The sequence below is a fragment of the Leguminivora glycinivorella genome, chromosome 26 (genome assembly GCF_023078275.1).
Source record: "Leguminivora glycinivorella isolate SPB_JAAS2020 chromosome 26, LegGlyc_1.1, whole genome shotgun sequence".
Classification (NCBI taxonomy): Eukaryota; Metazoa; Arthropoda; class Insecta; order Lepidoptera; family Tortricidae; genus Leguminivora; species Leguminivora glycinivorella.
The window spans coordinates 9,797,723-9,813,432 of NC_062996.1; the positions used below are offsets into that span (position 1 = coordinate 9,797,723).

Here is a 15,710-nt window from a genome sequence, read left to right on the forward strand (position 1 = left end):
TCTAAGGTTGGCAACAATGTATTTCATACAATATTTTAATTTTCTACGATGAAGTGAGTGGTTTGTTAAGTTGGTAGCAATGTATTACAGAACTTTAACAGCTATAACGTGCTACTGCTACAAAATGTTTTCAGGGTATATATAGACTAGATAGACTTGCCCGACACCTTTTATGTAGGATTTTAAAGTTCTATGCACGACCTTGTAACTCACGAATAACAGTACGGGAGTAGAAAAAAAGTTTTAAATATCTATGCACGACCCTGTAAATGACGAATAACAGTTCGGGAGTAGAAAAACACATATAATTATATACCTAATTTGTATTTAATTTACTTAAACGGTTTTCTTGTGCGCCAATATTATAATGTTGGATATAATTATGATATAATATGTATCCATGAACTCTGAACTTAAATCTTGATGGAACCTCAGTTGAGGTGTGTAGCTAGTTTTATAGTAGACTAGCTTATGCCCGCTGTTTCACTCGCGTTAAATTCGAAGAGTGGGCGAGTGTTAGAAAGAGACAAAAAGCCTATGTCCCTCTCCATCCCTTTAACTATCTCCACTTAAAAACCGGCCAAGAGCGTGTCGGGCCACGCTCAGTGTAGGGTTCCGTAGTTTTCCGTATTTTTCTCAAAAACTACTGAACCTATCAAGTTCAAAACAATTTTCCTAGAAAGTCTTTATAAAGTTCTACATTTGTGATTTTTTTCATATTTTTTAAACATATGGTTCAAAAGTTAGAGGGGGGGGGACGCACTTTTTTTTCCTTTAGGAGCGATTATTTCCGAAAATATTAATATTATCAAAAAACGATCTTACTAAACCCTTATTCATTTTTAAATACCTATCCAACAATATATCACACGTTGGGGTTAGAATGAAAAAAAATATCAGCCCCCACTTTACATGTAGGGGGGGTACCCTAAAAAAACATGTTTTTCCATTTTTTTTTTTGCACTTTGTTGGCGTGATTGATATACATATTGGTACCAAATTTCAGCTTTCTAGTGCTAACGGTTACTGAGATTATCCGCGGACGGACGGACGGACGGACGGACAGACATCAGACAGACATGGCGAAACTATAAGGGTTCCTAGTTGACTACGGAACCCTAAAAAGCATCTCTTTCCGGCCGGAATACAGAAAAGAACCCTTTACATAATACTCGCATTTGCCACGGCTCGTGAAAATGAAAATGAAAATGAAATATTTATTTTTCAAGTAGGCATATTACAATGCGCATATGAACGTCAAATAAAGCTACGCCGGCTCTAACCCTACGCCTCAGCCTCGAGAAGATTTCAGTCCCCCCTCAGTTGGGAGGGGGGTGTCCACTATGGGACCGGCAAGAAACTCGGCGGGCAACTTCTTTTCAAAACATTACATCTTATAATTAACATGCATTAAATAACAAGATACAATTTAACATGCAAAAGTATTCATCAAAGAATATGAACAGACTAGGTACCTACTCTATGGAAATTAATTTCAATAAATTATATTATTGCTTAATAATACGTCGTTCTGGGAGCCTGGAGTTCGCTTTGAAACATAGTCCCAAGCCTTGGCGTAGGCACTAGTTTTACGAAAGACTGCCACCTGACCCGAAGGGTAACTAAGCCTTATTGGGATTAGCCCGGTGTCCTCACGATGTTTTCCTCCACCGAAAAGCGACTGGTGAACATCAAGTGATTTTTTGCCCATAAGTTCCGAAAAACTCATTGGTACGAGTCGGGGTTTGAACCCGCGACCTCCGGATTGAAAGTCGCACGCTCTTACCACTAAGCCACCAGTCACCAGCGCTTCAGAAAATAATACCCTCTACATTATGGGGTTCTTTAAAAAGGAGTGTACAAGTTTCTAATGGGTCGGAAACGCGCATGTGACACCCCCTGAGTTGCAGTCCGTAGGTTACGGTGATCGCTTTCCAGGTGGACCGTATACCTGTTTGCCACTGACGTGGTATTAAAAAATAAACTTAATGGTTATTTTATTTTTATTTTATTTCATAAGGTACATAAAACAGACATTAATCGAAATAACAAAAGAGATAGGTTAGAAAAGCTTGAGAACTAGATTACAGTCTAAAATAAATTAATAGTTTAAAAAACACTATAAAACACGCTTTTATAAATGCACGTAAAAGCCAAAAATAAATTATGGATCGTTCAAGTTGTCTCTATTTGTGAGCTGAAGTTTAAAAACTATGTGCTTTTAATTATAATATTTGATTGTAAAAGCGTGGGACGCTGGAACAGGAAAGACTTTTTGTATAACTTGCTGATAAATCAAATTATGCTATGTTACGGGAAGGAGGTTACACAGATTGACGCGCTAACTGGAGTTGCAGTATGACTAGTAGGTTCTACATTAAACAGTCAAATCAATTAAAAGTCAGTGTTCAAAGTAGGTACCAGTTTGTCGAACTCAGACAAAATATGCGCTAGTAGCGAGGAGAGTCGACAGTCACCGACACTTAGAACGCCGCTTTTTTCCGGTAATCAAAGTACAAAAGGGGAAAGTGTCTACAGTGACAGGATGCAGAGTTCTTGTTCGTGGACGAGATATCTTTGGTTCTCTTTGGTAACCCTTAGGCGGCATATGTAAACGTTATGTTGTTATGCAACTTCATTCGCCAGGAAGTTCGGATTAGTATTTGTTTACAAGAAAGTCTTTCCTGTTCCAGCGCCCCACGCTTTTACAATCAAATATTATAATTAAAAGCACATAGTTTTTAAACTTCAGCTCACAAATAGAGACAACTTGAACGATCCATAATTTATTTTTGGCTTTTACGTGCATTTATAAAAGCGTGTTTTATAGTGTTTTTTAAACTATTAATTTATTTTATACTTTTTAGTCATTAATAATGAAATACTTTTAACATTTATACATAAATTTATTTCAAGTAGGCGGATTTTACATGCCATTTGTGGCTTAACGTGTACTTATTGCTAATTGCTACTTAATAATAACTAGCGGCTACCTTCTTATTACGGTATTATCATAAAAATGTTTATACCTAGTAAGTTATCCGTAAAAGATAGACTTTTTGAAGACATTAGAGAGACATACTTTCGCCATACATTGTTTTGAAGCTCTCAGCTAGTGGGATTTTGTTTGACTCGATTAGAAAATATTGTCACATTTCAACTAATTCAAACAAAATTTAAGTATTTCTTTTTTGCCGAGCCGCCCTTTATTTGCTCTTAAGGGTCACAGGAAAACCATTACCCAACTTATTTTAAATACAACGTTGATCTTTCTTTTATGCGGGGGGCTTCGCCCCCTGAGCCCCCCTTTGTTTGCTCTTAAAGGTCACAAGAAAACGCTAACCCAACTTATTTTAAATACTACGTTAATCTTTCTTTTATGCGGGGGGCTTCGCCCCCCGAGCCACCCTTTTCGTTACTCTTAAGGGTAACAAGAAAACCCTAACCCAACTTATTTTAAATACAACGTTTACTTTTCTTTTATGCTGGGGGCTTCGCCCCCCGAGCCTCCCTTTGTTTGCTCTTAAAGGTCACAAGAAAACGCTAACCCAACTTATGTTAAATACTACGTTGATCTTTCTTTCATGCGGGGGGCTTCGCCCCCCGAGCCCCCCTTTGTTTACTCTTAAAGGTCACAAGAAAACGCTAACCCAACTTATTCTAAATACTAAGTTGATCTTTCTTTCATGCGGGGGGCTTCGCCCCCCGAGCCCCCCTTTTCTTTACTCTTAAGGATCACAAGAAAACCTTAACCCAACTTATTTTAAATAAAACGTTGATCTTTCTTTTATGCGGGGGGCTTCGCCCCCGAGCCCCTTTGTTTGCTCTTAAAGGTCACAAGAAAACGCTAACCCAACTTATTTTAAATACTACGTTAACCTTTCTTTTATGCGGGGGGCTTCGCCCCCGAGCCCCCTTTTCGTTACTCTTAAGGGTCACAAGAAAACCCTAACCCAACTTATTTTAAATACAACGTTGATCTTTCTTTTATGCGGGGGCTTCGCCCCCGAGCCCCCTTTGTTTGCTCTGAAAGGTCACAAGAAAACGCTAACCCAACTTATTTTAAATACTACGTTAATCTTTCTTTTATGCGGGGGCTTCGCCCCCGAGCCCCCTTTTCGTTACTCTTAAGGATCACAAGAAAACCTTAACCCAACTTATTTTAAATAAAACGTTTACCTTTCTTTTATGCGGGGGGCTTCGCCCCCCGAGCCTCCCTTTGTTTGCTCTTAAAGGTCACAAGAAAACGCTAACCCAACTTATGTTAAATACTACGTTGATCTTTCTTTCATGCGGGGGCTTCGCCCCGAGCCCCCTTTGTTTACTCTTAAAGGTCACAAGAAAACGCTAACCCAACTTATTCTAAATACTACGTTGATCTTTCTTTCATGCGGGGGCTTCGCCCCCGAGCCCCCTTTTCTTTACTCTTAAGGATCACAAGAAAACCTTAACCCAACTTATTTTAAATAAAACGTTGATCTTTCTTTTATGCGGGGGCTTCGCCCCCCGAGCCCCCCTTTGTTTGCTCTTAAAGGTCACAAGAAAACGCTAACCCAACTTATTTTAAATACTACGTTAACCTTTCTTTTATGCGGGGGGCTTCGCCCCCCGAGCCCCCTTTTCGTTACTCTTAAGGGTCACAAGAAAACCCTAACCCAACTTATTTTAAATACAACGTTGATCTTTCTTTTATGCGGGGGCTTCGCCCCCGAGCCCCTTTGTTTGCTCTGAAAGGTCACAAGAAAACGCTAACCCAACTTATTTTAAATACTACGTTAATCTTTCTTTTATGCGGGGGCTTCGCCCCCGAGCCCCCTTTTCGTTACTCTTAAGGGTAACAAGAAAACCCTAACCCAACTTATTTTAAAAACAACGTTTATCTTTCTTTTATGCGGGGGCTTCGCCCCCGAGCCCCCTTTGATTGCTCTTAAAGGTCACAAGAAAACGCTAACCCAACTTATTTTAAATACTACGTTAATCTTTCTTTTATGCGGGGGGCTTCGCCCCCGATCCCCCTTTTCTTTACTCTTAAGGATCACAAGAAAACCTTAACCCAACTTATTTTAAATACAACGTTGATCTTTCTTTTATGCGGGGGGCTTCGCCCCCCGAGCCCCCCTTTGTTTGCTCTGAAAGGTCACAAGAAAACGCTAAGCCAACTTATTTTAAATACTACGTTAATCTTTCTTTTATGCGGGGGGCTTCGCCCCCCGAGCCCCCCTTTGTTTGCTCTGAAAGGTCACAAGAAAACGCTAAGCCAACTTATTTTAAATACTACGTTAATCTTTCTTTTATGCGGGGGCTTCGCCCCCCGAGCCCCCTTTGTTTGCTCTTAAAGGTCACAAGAAAACGCTAACCCAACTTATCTTAAATACTACGTTGATATTTCTTTCATGCGGGGGGCTTCGCCCCCCGAGCCCCCCTTTGTTTGCTCTTAAAGGTCACAAGAAAACGCTAACTCAACTTATTCTAAATACTACGTTGATCTTTCTTCCATGCGGGGGGCTTCGCCCCCCGAGCCCCCCTTTTCTTTACTCTTAAGGATCACAAGAAAACCTTAACCCAACTTATTTGAAATACAACGTTGATCTTTCTTTTATGCGGGAGGCTTCGCCCCCCGAGCCCCCCTTTGTTTGCTCTGAAAGGTCACAACAAAACGCTAACCCAACTTATTTTAAATACTACGTTGATCTTTCTTTCATGCTTCCCCCTCGAGCCCCCCCCCCCCTTTTTCTGTTCTTATCTTCCGGCACCATCATCAGGCCTTGAAACCTAATCGTAGTCATAGTTCATTAAAAGACTTTTCTAAGAAGCCCAAAAACAGCTATGATACGATGTTCCATCATGTAGTTCCAGTTCATATCTTCCGGCTCCATCATCAGACCTTGAAACCTAATCGTAGTCAAAGTTCATTACAAGACTTTTCTATGAAGCCATAAACAGCTATGATACGATGTTCCATCAATGTAGTTCCAGTTCATATCTTCCGGCTCCATCATCAGACCTTGAAACCTAATCGTAGTCAAAGTTCATTACAAGACTTTTCTAAGAAGCCCAAAAACAGCTATGATACGATGTTCCATCATGTAGTTCCAGCTCATATCATCCGGCTCCATCATCAGACCTTGAAACCTAATTGTAGTCAAAGTTCATTACAAGACTTTCCTAAGAAGCCCAAAAACAGCTATGATACGATGTTCCATCATGTAGTTCCAGTTCATATCTTCCGGCTCCATCATCAGACCTTGAAACCTAATCTTAGTCAAAGTTCATTACAAGACTTTTCTAAGAAACCCAAAAACAGCTATGATACGATGTTCCATCATGTAGTTCCAGTTCATATCTTCCGGCTTCATCATCAGACCTTGAAACCTTATCGTAGTCAAAGTTCATTACAAGACTTTTCTAAGAAACCCAAAAACTGCTATGATACGATGTTCCATCATGTAGTTCTAGTTCATATCTTCCGGCTCCATCATCAGATCAGTTCAACAGTACCATATTATTGTATTGTCATCAGAACTACATACAGCTGCCAATTTTCATTACGCTACGATCCTTGGAAGATGGTTAAATTAGCCTCCTTAGATTGCATTACATAGTTAGTTACATACACGACGACCTAATAAAAGCGTGTTAATTATATGTACACAACAGGACTATTAGTTATACTTAATATAATTTGTAGCTTGATAATACAATTTTTATATGAGAATAATTGGAATAATAAAGAAATGTTTGTTCCAGAAATAATCGAATTTCAAAAATCTTTCGAAGTTTCAACTCAGAACTTAAGAAGCCAAGGCTTCCGACCAAACATCCATATACATCCCTTCCAACCAATCCAAAACTTACAGAAACAGAACTTTCAAGAAGGACCAACAGGTTTAATAATAATTACCTTCTTGATCATTTATCACAATTTTAACCCCTTTTTGCAAAGAGTGGCACTGAAACTTGAGTAGTTCATGTGCTCTGCCTTCCCCTTTATGGGATACAGGCGTGATTGTGTGATATGTGTACCTTTTTGATTAAACTGTCTTAGGGCCTCTGCGATGGCGTAGGCCCCATGCCTCCCAAAAGTCCGGGACCCTATGGTCCCGAGATAAATTGATCAAATCAAAATCAGATCAAAAATATTGAAAAGTTTTTGGCATGAAAGTTTAACAAGAAATATAAGAAATTTATGAAATGGAAAGTTTCAACCTCCATACAAAAATGGGAAGAGTTAAAAAAAATCTAATTTGAAAATATCACAATAGGCGAGACGACTAAAAAAAAAACTAAATAATTAGTCCGTTAGTTAGATTATCAAAGAATTTTAGACACGTATTTTTTATTTTTTTCTCGTAAACGAAAACTGACGACGGTACAGTGCGTTGAAGTTTCGCGTGACGTCACGCCTAGCTACAATTTTTACTTAGAAGTGACGTCACAAGCCCCAACTTTGATGCTCTTTATCTTTGTATTTTTTCATTAATTAGCAAAAGCGAAAAATATGTGTTCAGTATTTTTGGACGATCTAACTGACGGACTAAACAGATAGCCATTTTTTTATGTAGTCGTCATTCCTAATCGGCTTGTTGATTCACCCTGGTAGGTTATGGCAATGTCCTTATATCTATGATATTTCACCAAAATAATGAAACTTGATTACTACATTATTATTAGGTACATTCTTGGTATAAGAACTTAGTATGCGTAAATACTTATATAAAATCATCCTGCAGGTCTTGGACATATCCAGAACATGAGAGCAATACCAGGAGTAAGAAGTGCCCAGAATTCTGGAAATCAATTTGGGAACCCTTATAATGGAAGAAGAAATTTTGTACTTATTAATACTCTACCAGTTTTTGAAAGACAAGCGTCTAGATTTTTGTTCTATCCATCGGGTTCTAGTCAAAATCAAGGAAATTTTAGAGGCGTTCATCAAAATATTCAAAATCCAAATGCATTTGGATTTAACAGTCAAAATCCATTCTCACAATATCAAATTGGTCAAAATGCAAAATCCAGAAGCGGTCAGAATATCTTAATTCTCAAACCGAATTTACAACCTCCGGTCAATGCTCAGAATTCTTTACTTGCACTTGGGAATTATAATTTTCCAAAACAGTCTTTTATCAGTTACCAAAACAGTCCATTTGGGAACTTAGGCCAGAGAGATCAAAATCCTTTTATAAACGTTCAAAATCAAAATGTATATTCCAATATTGGTTCTAATTTTGCTAAAGGTTCTGGCTATGGACCACCAAATCCTTATAAAGCACCTGAATCATTTACAACTAGAACTCTAAGATTTTTTACTACTACAACAGAAAATAAAGAAATATTCCCGGATAAAATAAGGAAATATCCAACTGGGGATATCGCTCCATATATGGGTATGGAAGTACCACCAAAACCAGATGATGATGAAATTATACCTGATTTTAGAAGCGCGACAAAGAAACCAGTCAATGCACCTGCAACTATCTCGACAAATGTAGGAACTACCCCTACAACAACTGAAGTTACTACTCCAATAACCGTTACAACATTTATTACGATGTTAAATATTCCATCAACAACCGAATCGATGGTTTTAAGTACACCGTCTACAACATCAACGACTCCTGATTTGAATCGTAATCAAGAAGAAGAAACTAGCTCAACAACTACAACAAAAGCTATTTCAGAAGAAACTACTCTTACAACAACAAAACCTGCTACGGAAGAAAGTAGCCTAGCAACAACAACAACAAAAGCTTTAGTAGAAGAAACTAGCCTAGCTGATACAACTGCAAAAGCTGTTGAAGAAGAAACAACCCCAAATAAAACAACAACAAAATCTGTTGTAGCAGAAACTACCCCTACATCAACAACAAAAGCCGTTGTAGAAGAAACTACCCTAACAACAATTTCATCAAAACCTGTTATAGAAGAAACTAAATCAATAACAAAACCTGCTGTGGAAGAAACTACAACAACAAACCTTGTGGTAGAAACTACAACAACAAAGCTTGTTGTAGAAGAAACTCCTCCAACAACAACAGAACCCGTTGTAGAAGATACTACCCCAACTAACAAAACAATACGACGTGTTTTAGAAGAAACTACTACAACAACAACACCTGATGTAGAAGAAACTATCTCAACTACAGCAAAACTTGATATAGGGGAAACTACGACCACAACAACAAAAGATATTTTAGAAGAAACTACGACACTAACAAAATCTGTTGTGGAAGAAAATACCACAACAATAAAACCTGTTGTGGAAGAAAATACTACAACAATAAAGCCTGTTGTAGAAGAAACTACAACAACAAAGCTTGTTGTACAAGAAACTTCTCCAACAACAACAGAACCCGCTGTAGAAGATACTACCCCAACTAACAAAACAATACAACGTGTTTTAGAAGAAACTACTACAACAACAACACCTGTTGTAGAAGAAACTATCTCAACTACAGCAAAACTTGATATAGGGGAAACAACGACCACAACAACAAAAGATATTTTAGAAGAAACTACGACACTAACAAAATCTGTTGTGGAAGAAAATACCACAACAATAAAACCTGTTGTGGAAGAAACAACTACAACAATAAAACCTGTTGTGGAAGAAACTACTAGAACAACAAAGCCTGTTGTAGAAGAAATCACCCCAACTAACACAACAATAGCGGTTATAGAAGAAACTACAACAAAAGCTGATGTAGAAGAAACTACAACAGCAACCAAACCTGTTGTAGAAGAAAATACTCCAACAACAACAGATCTCATCGCAGAAGAAATCACCCCAACTAACATAACAATGTCGGTTATAGAAGAAACTACAACAAAAGCTGATGTAGAAGAAAATACAACAAAACCTGCTGTGGGTGAAACTACAACAACAAAAACTGTTGCAGAAGAAACTTCAACAACAACAAAGCCTGTTGTAGAAGATACAACTTCTACTGATTCTACTTCTCCTACGACCCCTTCTATTATGCCTACTACACTCCCTACTATCACCAATGTATATGTAGCTTCCGAATTATCATCGGACTCTAAAACTAATAGAAGTTTAACTATAGAAGTTTCTTTAACTATGGATAGTTCTATCAACGAAGCTAAAGTATAACTGTAACCTATATGTGATCCATTATACCCTAGTACTGAATCTTGTGTATCTAATATCTTTAATTCAAATATACTTCAAATCAAGAGTGAACAGGCATCTTCTGGGCGAGCTCATTCCATCGTATGCCACGTCTTTGCCTTTGGCTAGTCTGTGACCAAGAGTAAGCGGTAAGCCCATTTATAATAATAAAAAAATGCCTATTTATACTTCTTATACTTAGTCTATTTCACCCCCTACTATATCTATTACGACCCCTCCTAATTAACATGAACATGATAGATTTTGGACTTTAACCACGATGAGACTAGTAGCACAGATCAAATAATACTAGTACAGATACCTAATCCCATACTAAAAATGGGCGCCGTCCTAAGTATTCTAGACCTGTAGGCTAAATTTAATCCACACTCAAAGAGCTAGATGGCGCCAGTAGCCACGCGTGGCCAACAAAACTCTTATCAGTATCCTACGTCGAAATAGTCATCAAACTGCAACATCTTGCGACATCTGTTTTAGCTTTCACGCACTAAACCTATAACGTCACATGGACGTTTAAAGTCGAACATTACTAGATGGCGTTGCCGTGCGGCTTGTATGTGTGCTCGCCGCGTACGTATAATATACTCGCTCTGTCCGCAACACATGCAAGCGGAATTGAATGAACGAGATCCGCGGCGCCCCACCCCGCGCCCCACGCCCCGCGCCCCGCGACCACGGCGCCGGCGACCTTGAGTTGAGAGGCCCCAGCCCCCGACCAAAGGATGCATTGATTTGTTAAAATTTAAAGCACTCTAAAGCAGGCGCGTAGTTAATTAGAAATATGGAAATGAATATTATTATGTAAGAAATACATAAGTGTAATAGCTAAGAATGTACATGTAGTAAACATAATGAACAAAATGTAAAGTACGTATTTGATAAAACATTTTCGAGAGTAATATTTTTATTCATAAAATTGTGCAAACACTGCAAACTTAATTTAAACTCCGAAACTATTTATTTTCAGAAACATGGTATGAAATGTTGTCATTACGTCCTTTTAAGTTAAAATATGCTTCCCGGTACCACAACATAGTGTAATTTAAAAATACAGATATAAAATTAATACTTCGCAAATAAATTACGACTATAAACACATAAAATTATTAAAACACCAAGACCAGACAATTTAAGCCTGGCGTTCACTAGGCGCGCCGATCGAGCCTTGGTATATAACCCTTAGGCCGTTTTTACATTATCGTTTTTACATAAAAAAATCGTATTGTTTCTTACTACAAAAGGTCCTTTCTCATTGATAGATGTCGAAAAGTGAAAAGTAAAACCTTTGTTGAAAAATTTAGGTTTTTAGAAAAAAAAAACGTTTAAACTCTTTTTAAGTGCCAGTCTGAAAAAATATATTCAAAAATATAAAATACATAGTTATTTGTTATACAAGAGTGCAAAGTTGTATTTTAACGGCGAGTGTGGAATTGAAAAACGAGCAAGCGAAAGTATTCTATAGTTGAACCACGATACACAACAACATTTTCCCTCACTATAGCGAGGAAAGTACAACGCAAAAAACGCGTTTATCACTGCTTCCAGGAGTTCCACAGGTGGTAAAACATCGTCATCACTAGATTCACTTTATGACTATATTCAAGGTCAAATTACTTTATCCACTAGTGGGTTTTTACCTGCTGGTATTGAAGGACAAAACGCGTGTTTCCGACCTAGCGAGGGGAAAAATGCAAAAATGTAGTGTGTTTTGGTTTGGTTTGTTTTAATAATGTTTTAAAATGCTGTTGCGCTTCGCGCGACGCAAGTGCGGCGTCGCGTCGAGGTCTAGGCCCACTCCGCCGCAGATCGGCGACCGAGCGCGCATTCGTGTGCGTTCGGAAATCCTAGCCAGTCGGCAATCGTCGCGTCTCATACTTCCATATCGATAAGGTTTGATTTCGCATGCATCGCATCGGTCGTGCATGTGGCAAATGTCGGAAGGATTTCAAAGGCAAAAATCAAAGATGGCGGCTTCAATGTATGGGATATCGGTCCTACATCCGATATCGGATCGGATAATGTGAAAACGCACTAACGGTTAATGCTTAGGCCGTTTTCACATTATCCGATCCGATATCGGGTGTCAGATCGACATCCTACATCCGATAAACGCTTCCGATAGTGTCGGATGTACAGTCAACCAATTGGAACCGTAGGCCACTCTACAACCATGTCAAAATGACAAGCAGTAAGAGGTTTCTTACAATCTGATTTATAACGTTACTATGACATAGTTCTACAGTGGCCTAGGGTTCCAATTGGTTGACTGTAGGTCCGATAAAAAGCATTGTTCCAAATCAATGAAGTATGATTTTGTATCAAAAAGTATTTAAAAAATGTTTTATATTTAATAATTATAAGCACTATATTCCAAATATTATATTGTAAAATTAAAATAACGGCATAAAAAATACTCAAGAGTGTCAGGCAAAATAAATAATTTTACATTCAATTGTATCTACTAAAAGATGATAAAACTAGTATCCACAATTCGGACCGATGCATTACAAACTTTTTTTTTTCAATGGAAATTGTTCAACTAATTTGAATTTCGATCATTGGCAGCTGTTTAATAGAAATAGACGACATTTTTGTCACGCACACTACTACAAACGTATACCTACATTATTAACGTACACAAACAAAAATTATCGGCTGACAGCTGAATATTCTACGAACACGCGAGCGGGAGCGAGGCTGCGCGATTTTGGTGACGCAATCATAGACTAAAAAGTTAACCGCGCAGATGTGCCATTTTCATTGTTCCTACTAATGTGTTTCACCTCTAATAGATTTGCGAAATATATTTATTTCAATTTGGAAAATTATTAGGTAACTACTTACTACTTTATGAATTATGTTACTATAATATAAAAAAAAAAGTTAATTTGTTTATTGATTGTTAATAGTTATTGAGTAAAATTGTATTTTTAGCACGCTCACTTTTTGCTGTTTTCTTTGGCCTGGTCATGAAAAAAGAGAACAATGGATACCTACGCTTTGTCCAAAAAAACTGACCGCACTATATATATATTATTATATATAAGTATATATTTGTATTTTAAAGAAGAAGATAAATTTTCAAGAAAAGAGCGTACACCCATCTTAAAGGCCGGCAACGCACCTCCAACACCCCTGGTGTTTCGGGTGTCCATGGGCGGCAGTGATCGCTTACTTTGTATTTTTTAAGTTGTAAATAAATAAATAAATAATTTTGACAGGCGGAATATAATAATGTGTCACATCTGATGGTGGACTTACTACTCTACGCGTAAATTACCGCTTCGCGCACTCCGCGCATTTGTCAGCTTGTGCAGAGTTTCCGTCTGGCAACGTCGCCTATAGTACGTAGTACATATATCTCAATGAACGGAACGCACACAATCGCACCGTTTCGTTGGCAGTATACTGTAGATAGTGACAGCTCCATCTAGTGACAATATGCAATAAAATTTAGGTAGCTCGATACTGTCGCGCGCAGGTTGTTCACGTTGTTGCGTCATAGTCAGTAGCAATATATTACGTGATATTAATTCTTTGAAAATTTCTAAAATAATGAATTAAATTTGTGTTGTCATCGATGTTTGTATTTAATTTATAATGTACTTAATTTATGACGCTTCAAATACCTTTAAATCTATTTGATAAAAAAATAATAATCGTCAATCGTGACACTTAGCGCCATCTATGATTTCTATTTGGAAATAATTTTGCACTGTTCCGGATGAGACCCCATGCTAGTAGTAAGTCTTCTAACAAATGTACGCGGCGCGGTACGTATGTGTGCGTGTCGTGTTTGTACGCAACACATGTAAGAGTATGAAAATGAACGTGAATCTTTCTCGTCCGCTTGCATGCTGTGGCGCGCATACATACATACCGCGCGGCATACGTTTGTTATAAGAGTCTACAGCACGGGAAGCATGGTCGCGCGATAGACGATAAAATAGCAGGCCGTCCCTATCGCACTATTTGTAAGTGCGATAGGGACGGCCAGATGTTTTATCATTTATCGCGCGACCATGCCTGCCTGGTATTTTACTGTGCTTTGAATGTTTTAACAAATAAAAATTGATATGAAAGTTTTGCTTTTTTTCTCGCAAGTGTGTTGTAAAACACTTACACATGTCTTTTTGAATAGACAAGAGCGAATTCGCATTATCCGACCCGGTATTGGATATAGGAAGGATCTTCAAAGGCAAAAATCAAAGATGGCGTCTTTATAGTATAGGAAATCGTTCCTACGGTCGATATCGGATCGGATTATGTAGACATGTCCATCTCTTCATCATCATCATCCTCTAAGCATCAAAGTCAGTTGAAAAATTATAAGCATTTAAATTGTATGGAGAATCCACAAGCATTCAAAGGAGGGAAAGTTTTAAAGGATACCTCAGCAATTCCCGAATAGTTTGTACATTTGGATCACGTCTCCGATTTTGATAAAAATTGGTAGGCTGATAGAGTCCATGATGTTGAGTAAGATCCACTAGGTTTCCCAAAATGTCCTAGGTTGTTTGTATGAAACTTTCCTTTTTTGTTACCGAAAGTGTATAGAAATCTTGTAACAAAAAAGGAAGGTTTCATACAAACAACCTAGGACATTTTGGGAAACCTAGTGGATCTTGCTCAGCATCATGGACTCTATCAGCCTACCAATTTTTATCAAAATCGGAGACGTGATCCAAATGTACAAACTATTCGGGAATTGCTCACCTACACTGTAACGCCGTGGCTTGCGTGGGCGACGGTCGCACGATGGTCGCGCGACGGCGATGCGACGCATACGAAATCAAACCTTATCAATATGGAAGTAGACGAAGCGATGAGACGCGACGGCGACGGTCGCGCGACCGTCGCCCACGCAAGACACGGGATTAGTTTCACTTCAGTTCAGTTCAGTTTAGTTTCTTTATTGGTAAAAGTAAAACATTTTACAGGTCAAGGCAGGTTATCACAGAAATTAGGTACTACATGTTAAAGGTACACGGAAAGATAATAAAATTACATTATCCATCAAATAATTATAAGAAAAATATTTAGTTATAGCTAAATTACAATTACAATACATTCAAATACATTACTAATACATATACAAATACACTAGACATATTGACCGGGAGGCACTGGTCCCACTGCGAGCTAGTAAGCTATAAGCTATCAGCTATAAAACAAAAGATAAGCACTCCCGAACAAATAAAAGAGACACGGCAATATTGATAGCTCACCGCTGCGCGAGTAACTATAAAAATCGCCGTGTCTCTTTTATTTACGCTGGAGTGATTGTCTTTTGTTCGTTTTTATAGCCGATAGCTCATAGTTTACTAGCTCGCGGTGGGACTGCCTATCAGTGGCGGCTGGTGAAAATTTCTGCTAAACTAAAATAAACCTACCTTACCATTAGTCACTTTACTAGTAATCAATTTTAGGCAAGCCGGTGGGAATCGGCTTGTATGGACCAGCCGCTGCTGCTGTCTATAGACCAATGCTTTGATTGCCTACTTACCTTTTTTTTGTTATTTACAGTTTTTTCAGTCAACTTAAGAAAACGGGTGAA

At 38.2% G+C, this 15,710-nt stretch overlaps 1 protein-coding gene across 1 annotated transcript; it reads left to right on the top strand.

Annotated features, from left to right (window-relative positions):
* The first annotated feature begins 6,753 nt into the window (after window positions 1–6,753).
* LOC125240138 (mucin-2-like) lies at window positions 6,754–9,842 on the top strand. Its single transcript, XM_048147985.1, has 3 exons — window positions 6,754–6,885; window positions 7,731–9,736; window positions 9,816–9,842. Exons 2-3 carry the CDS (start codon window positions 7,751–7,753, stop codon window positions 9,840–9,842), a joined length of 2,013 nt encoding a protein of 670 aa, XP_048003942.1. The 5' UTR covers window positions 6,754–6,885; window positions 7,731–7,750.
* Window positions 9,843–15,710: the final 5,868 nt, after the last annotated feature.

Bases quoted from the DNA above. Each gene is read 5' to 3' on its own strand.
- LOC125240138 (XM_048147985.1), top strand. From the start codon at position 7,751: ATGAGAGCAATACCAGGAGTAAGAAGTGCCCAGAATTCTGGAAATCAA. The intron at 9,737-9,815 runs GTAGAAGAAAAT...TGTCGGTTATAG, and splicing joins CAACAGCAACCAAACCTGTT to AAGAAACTACAACAAAAGCT.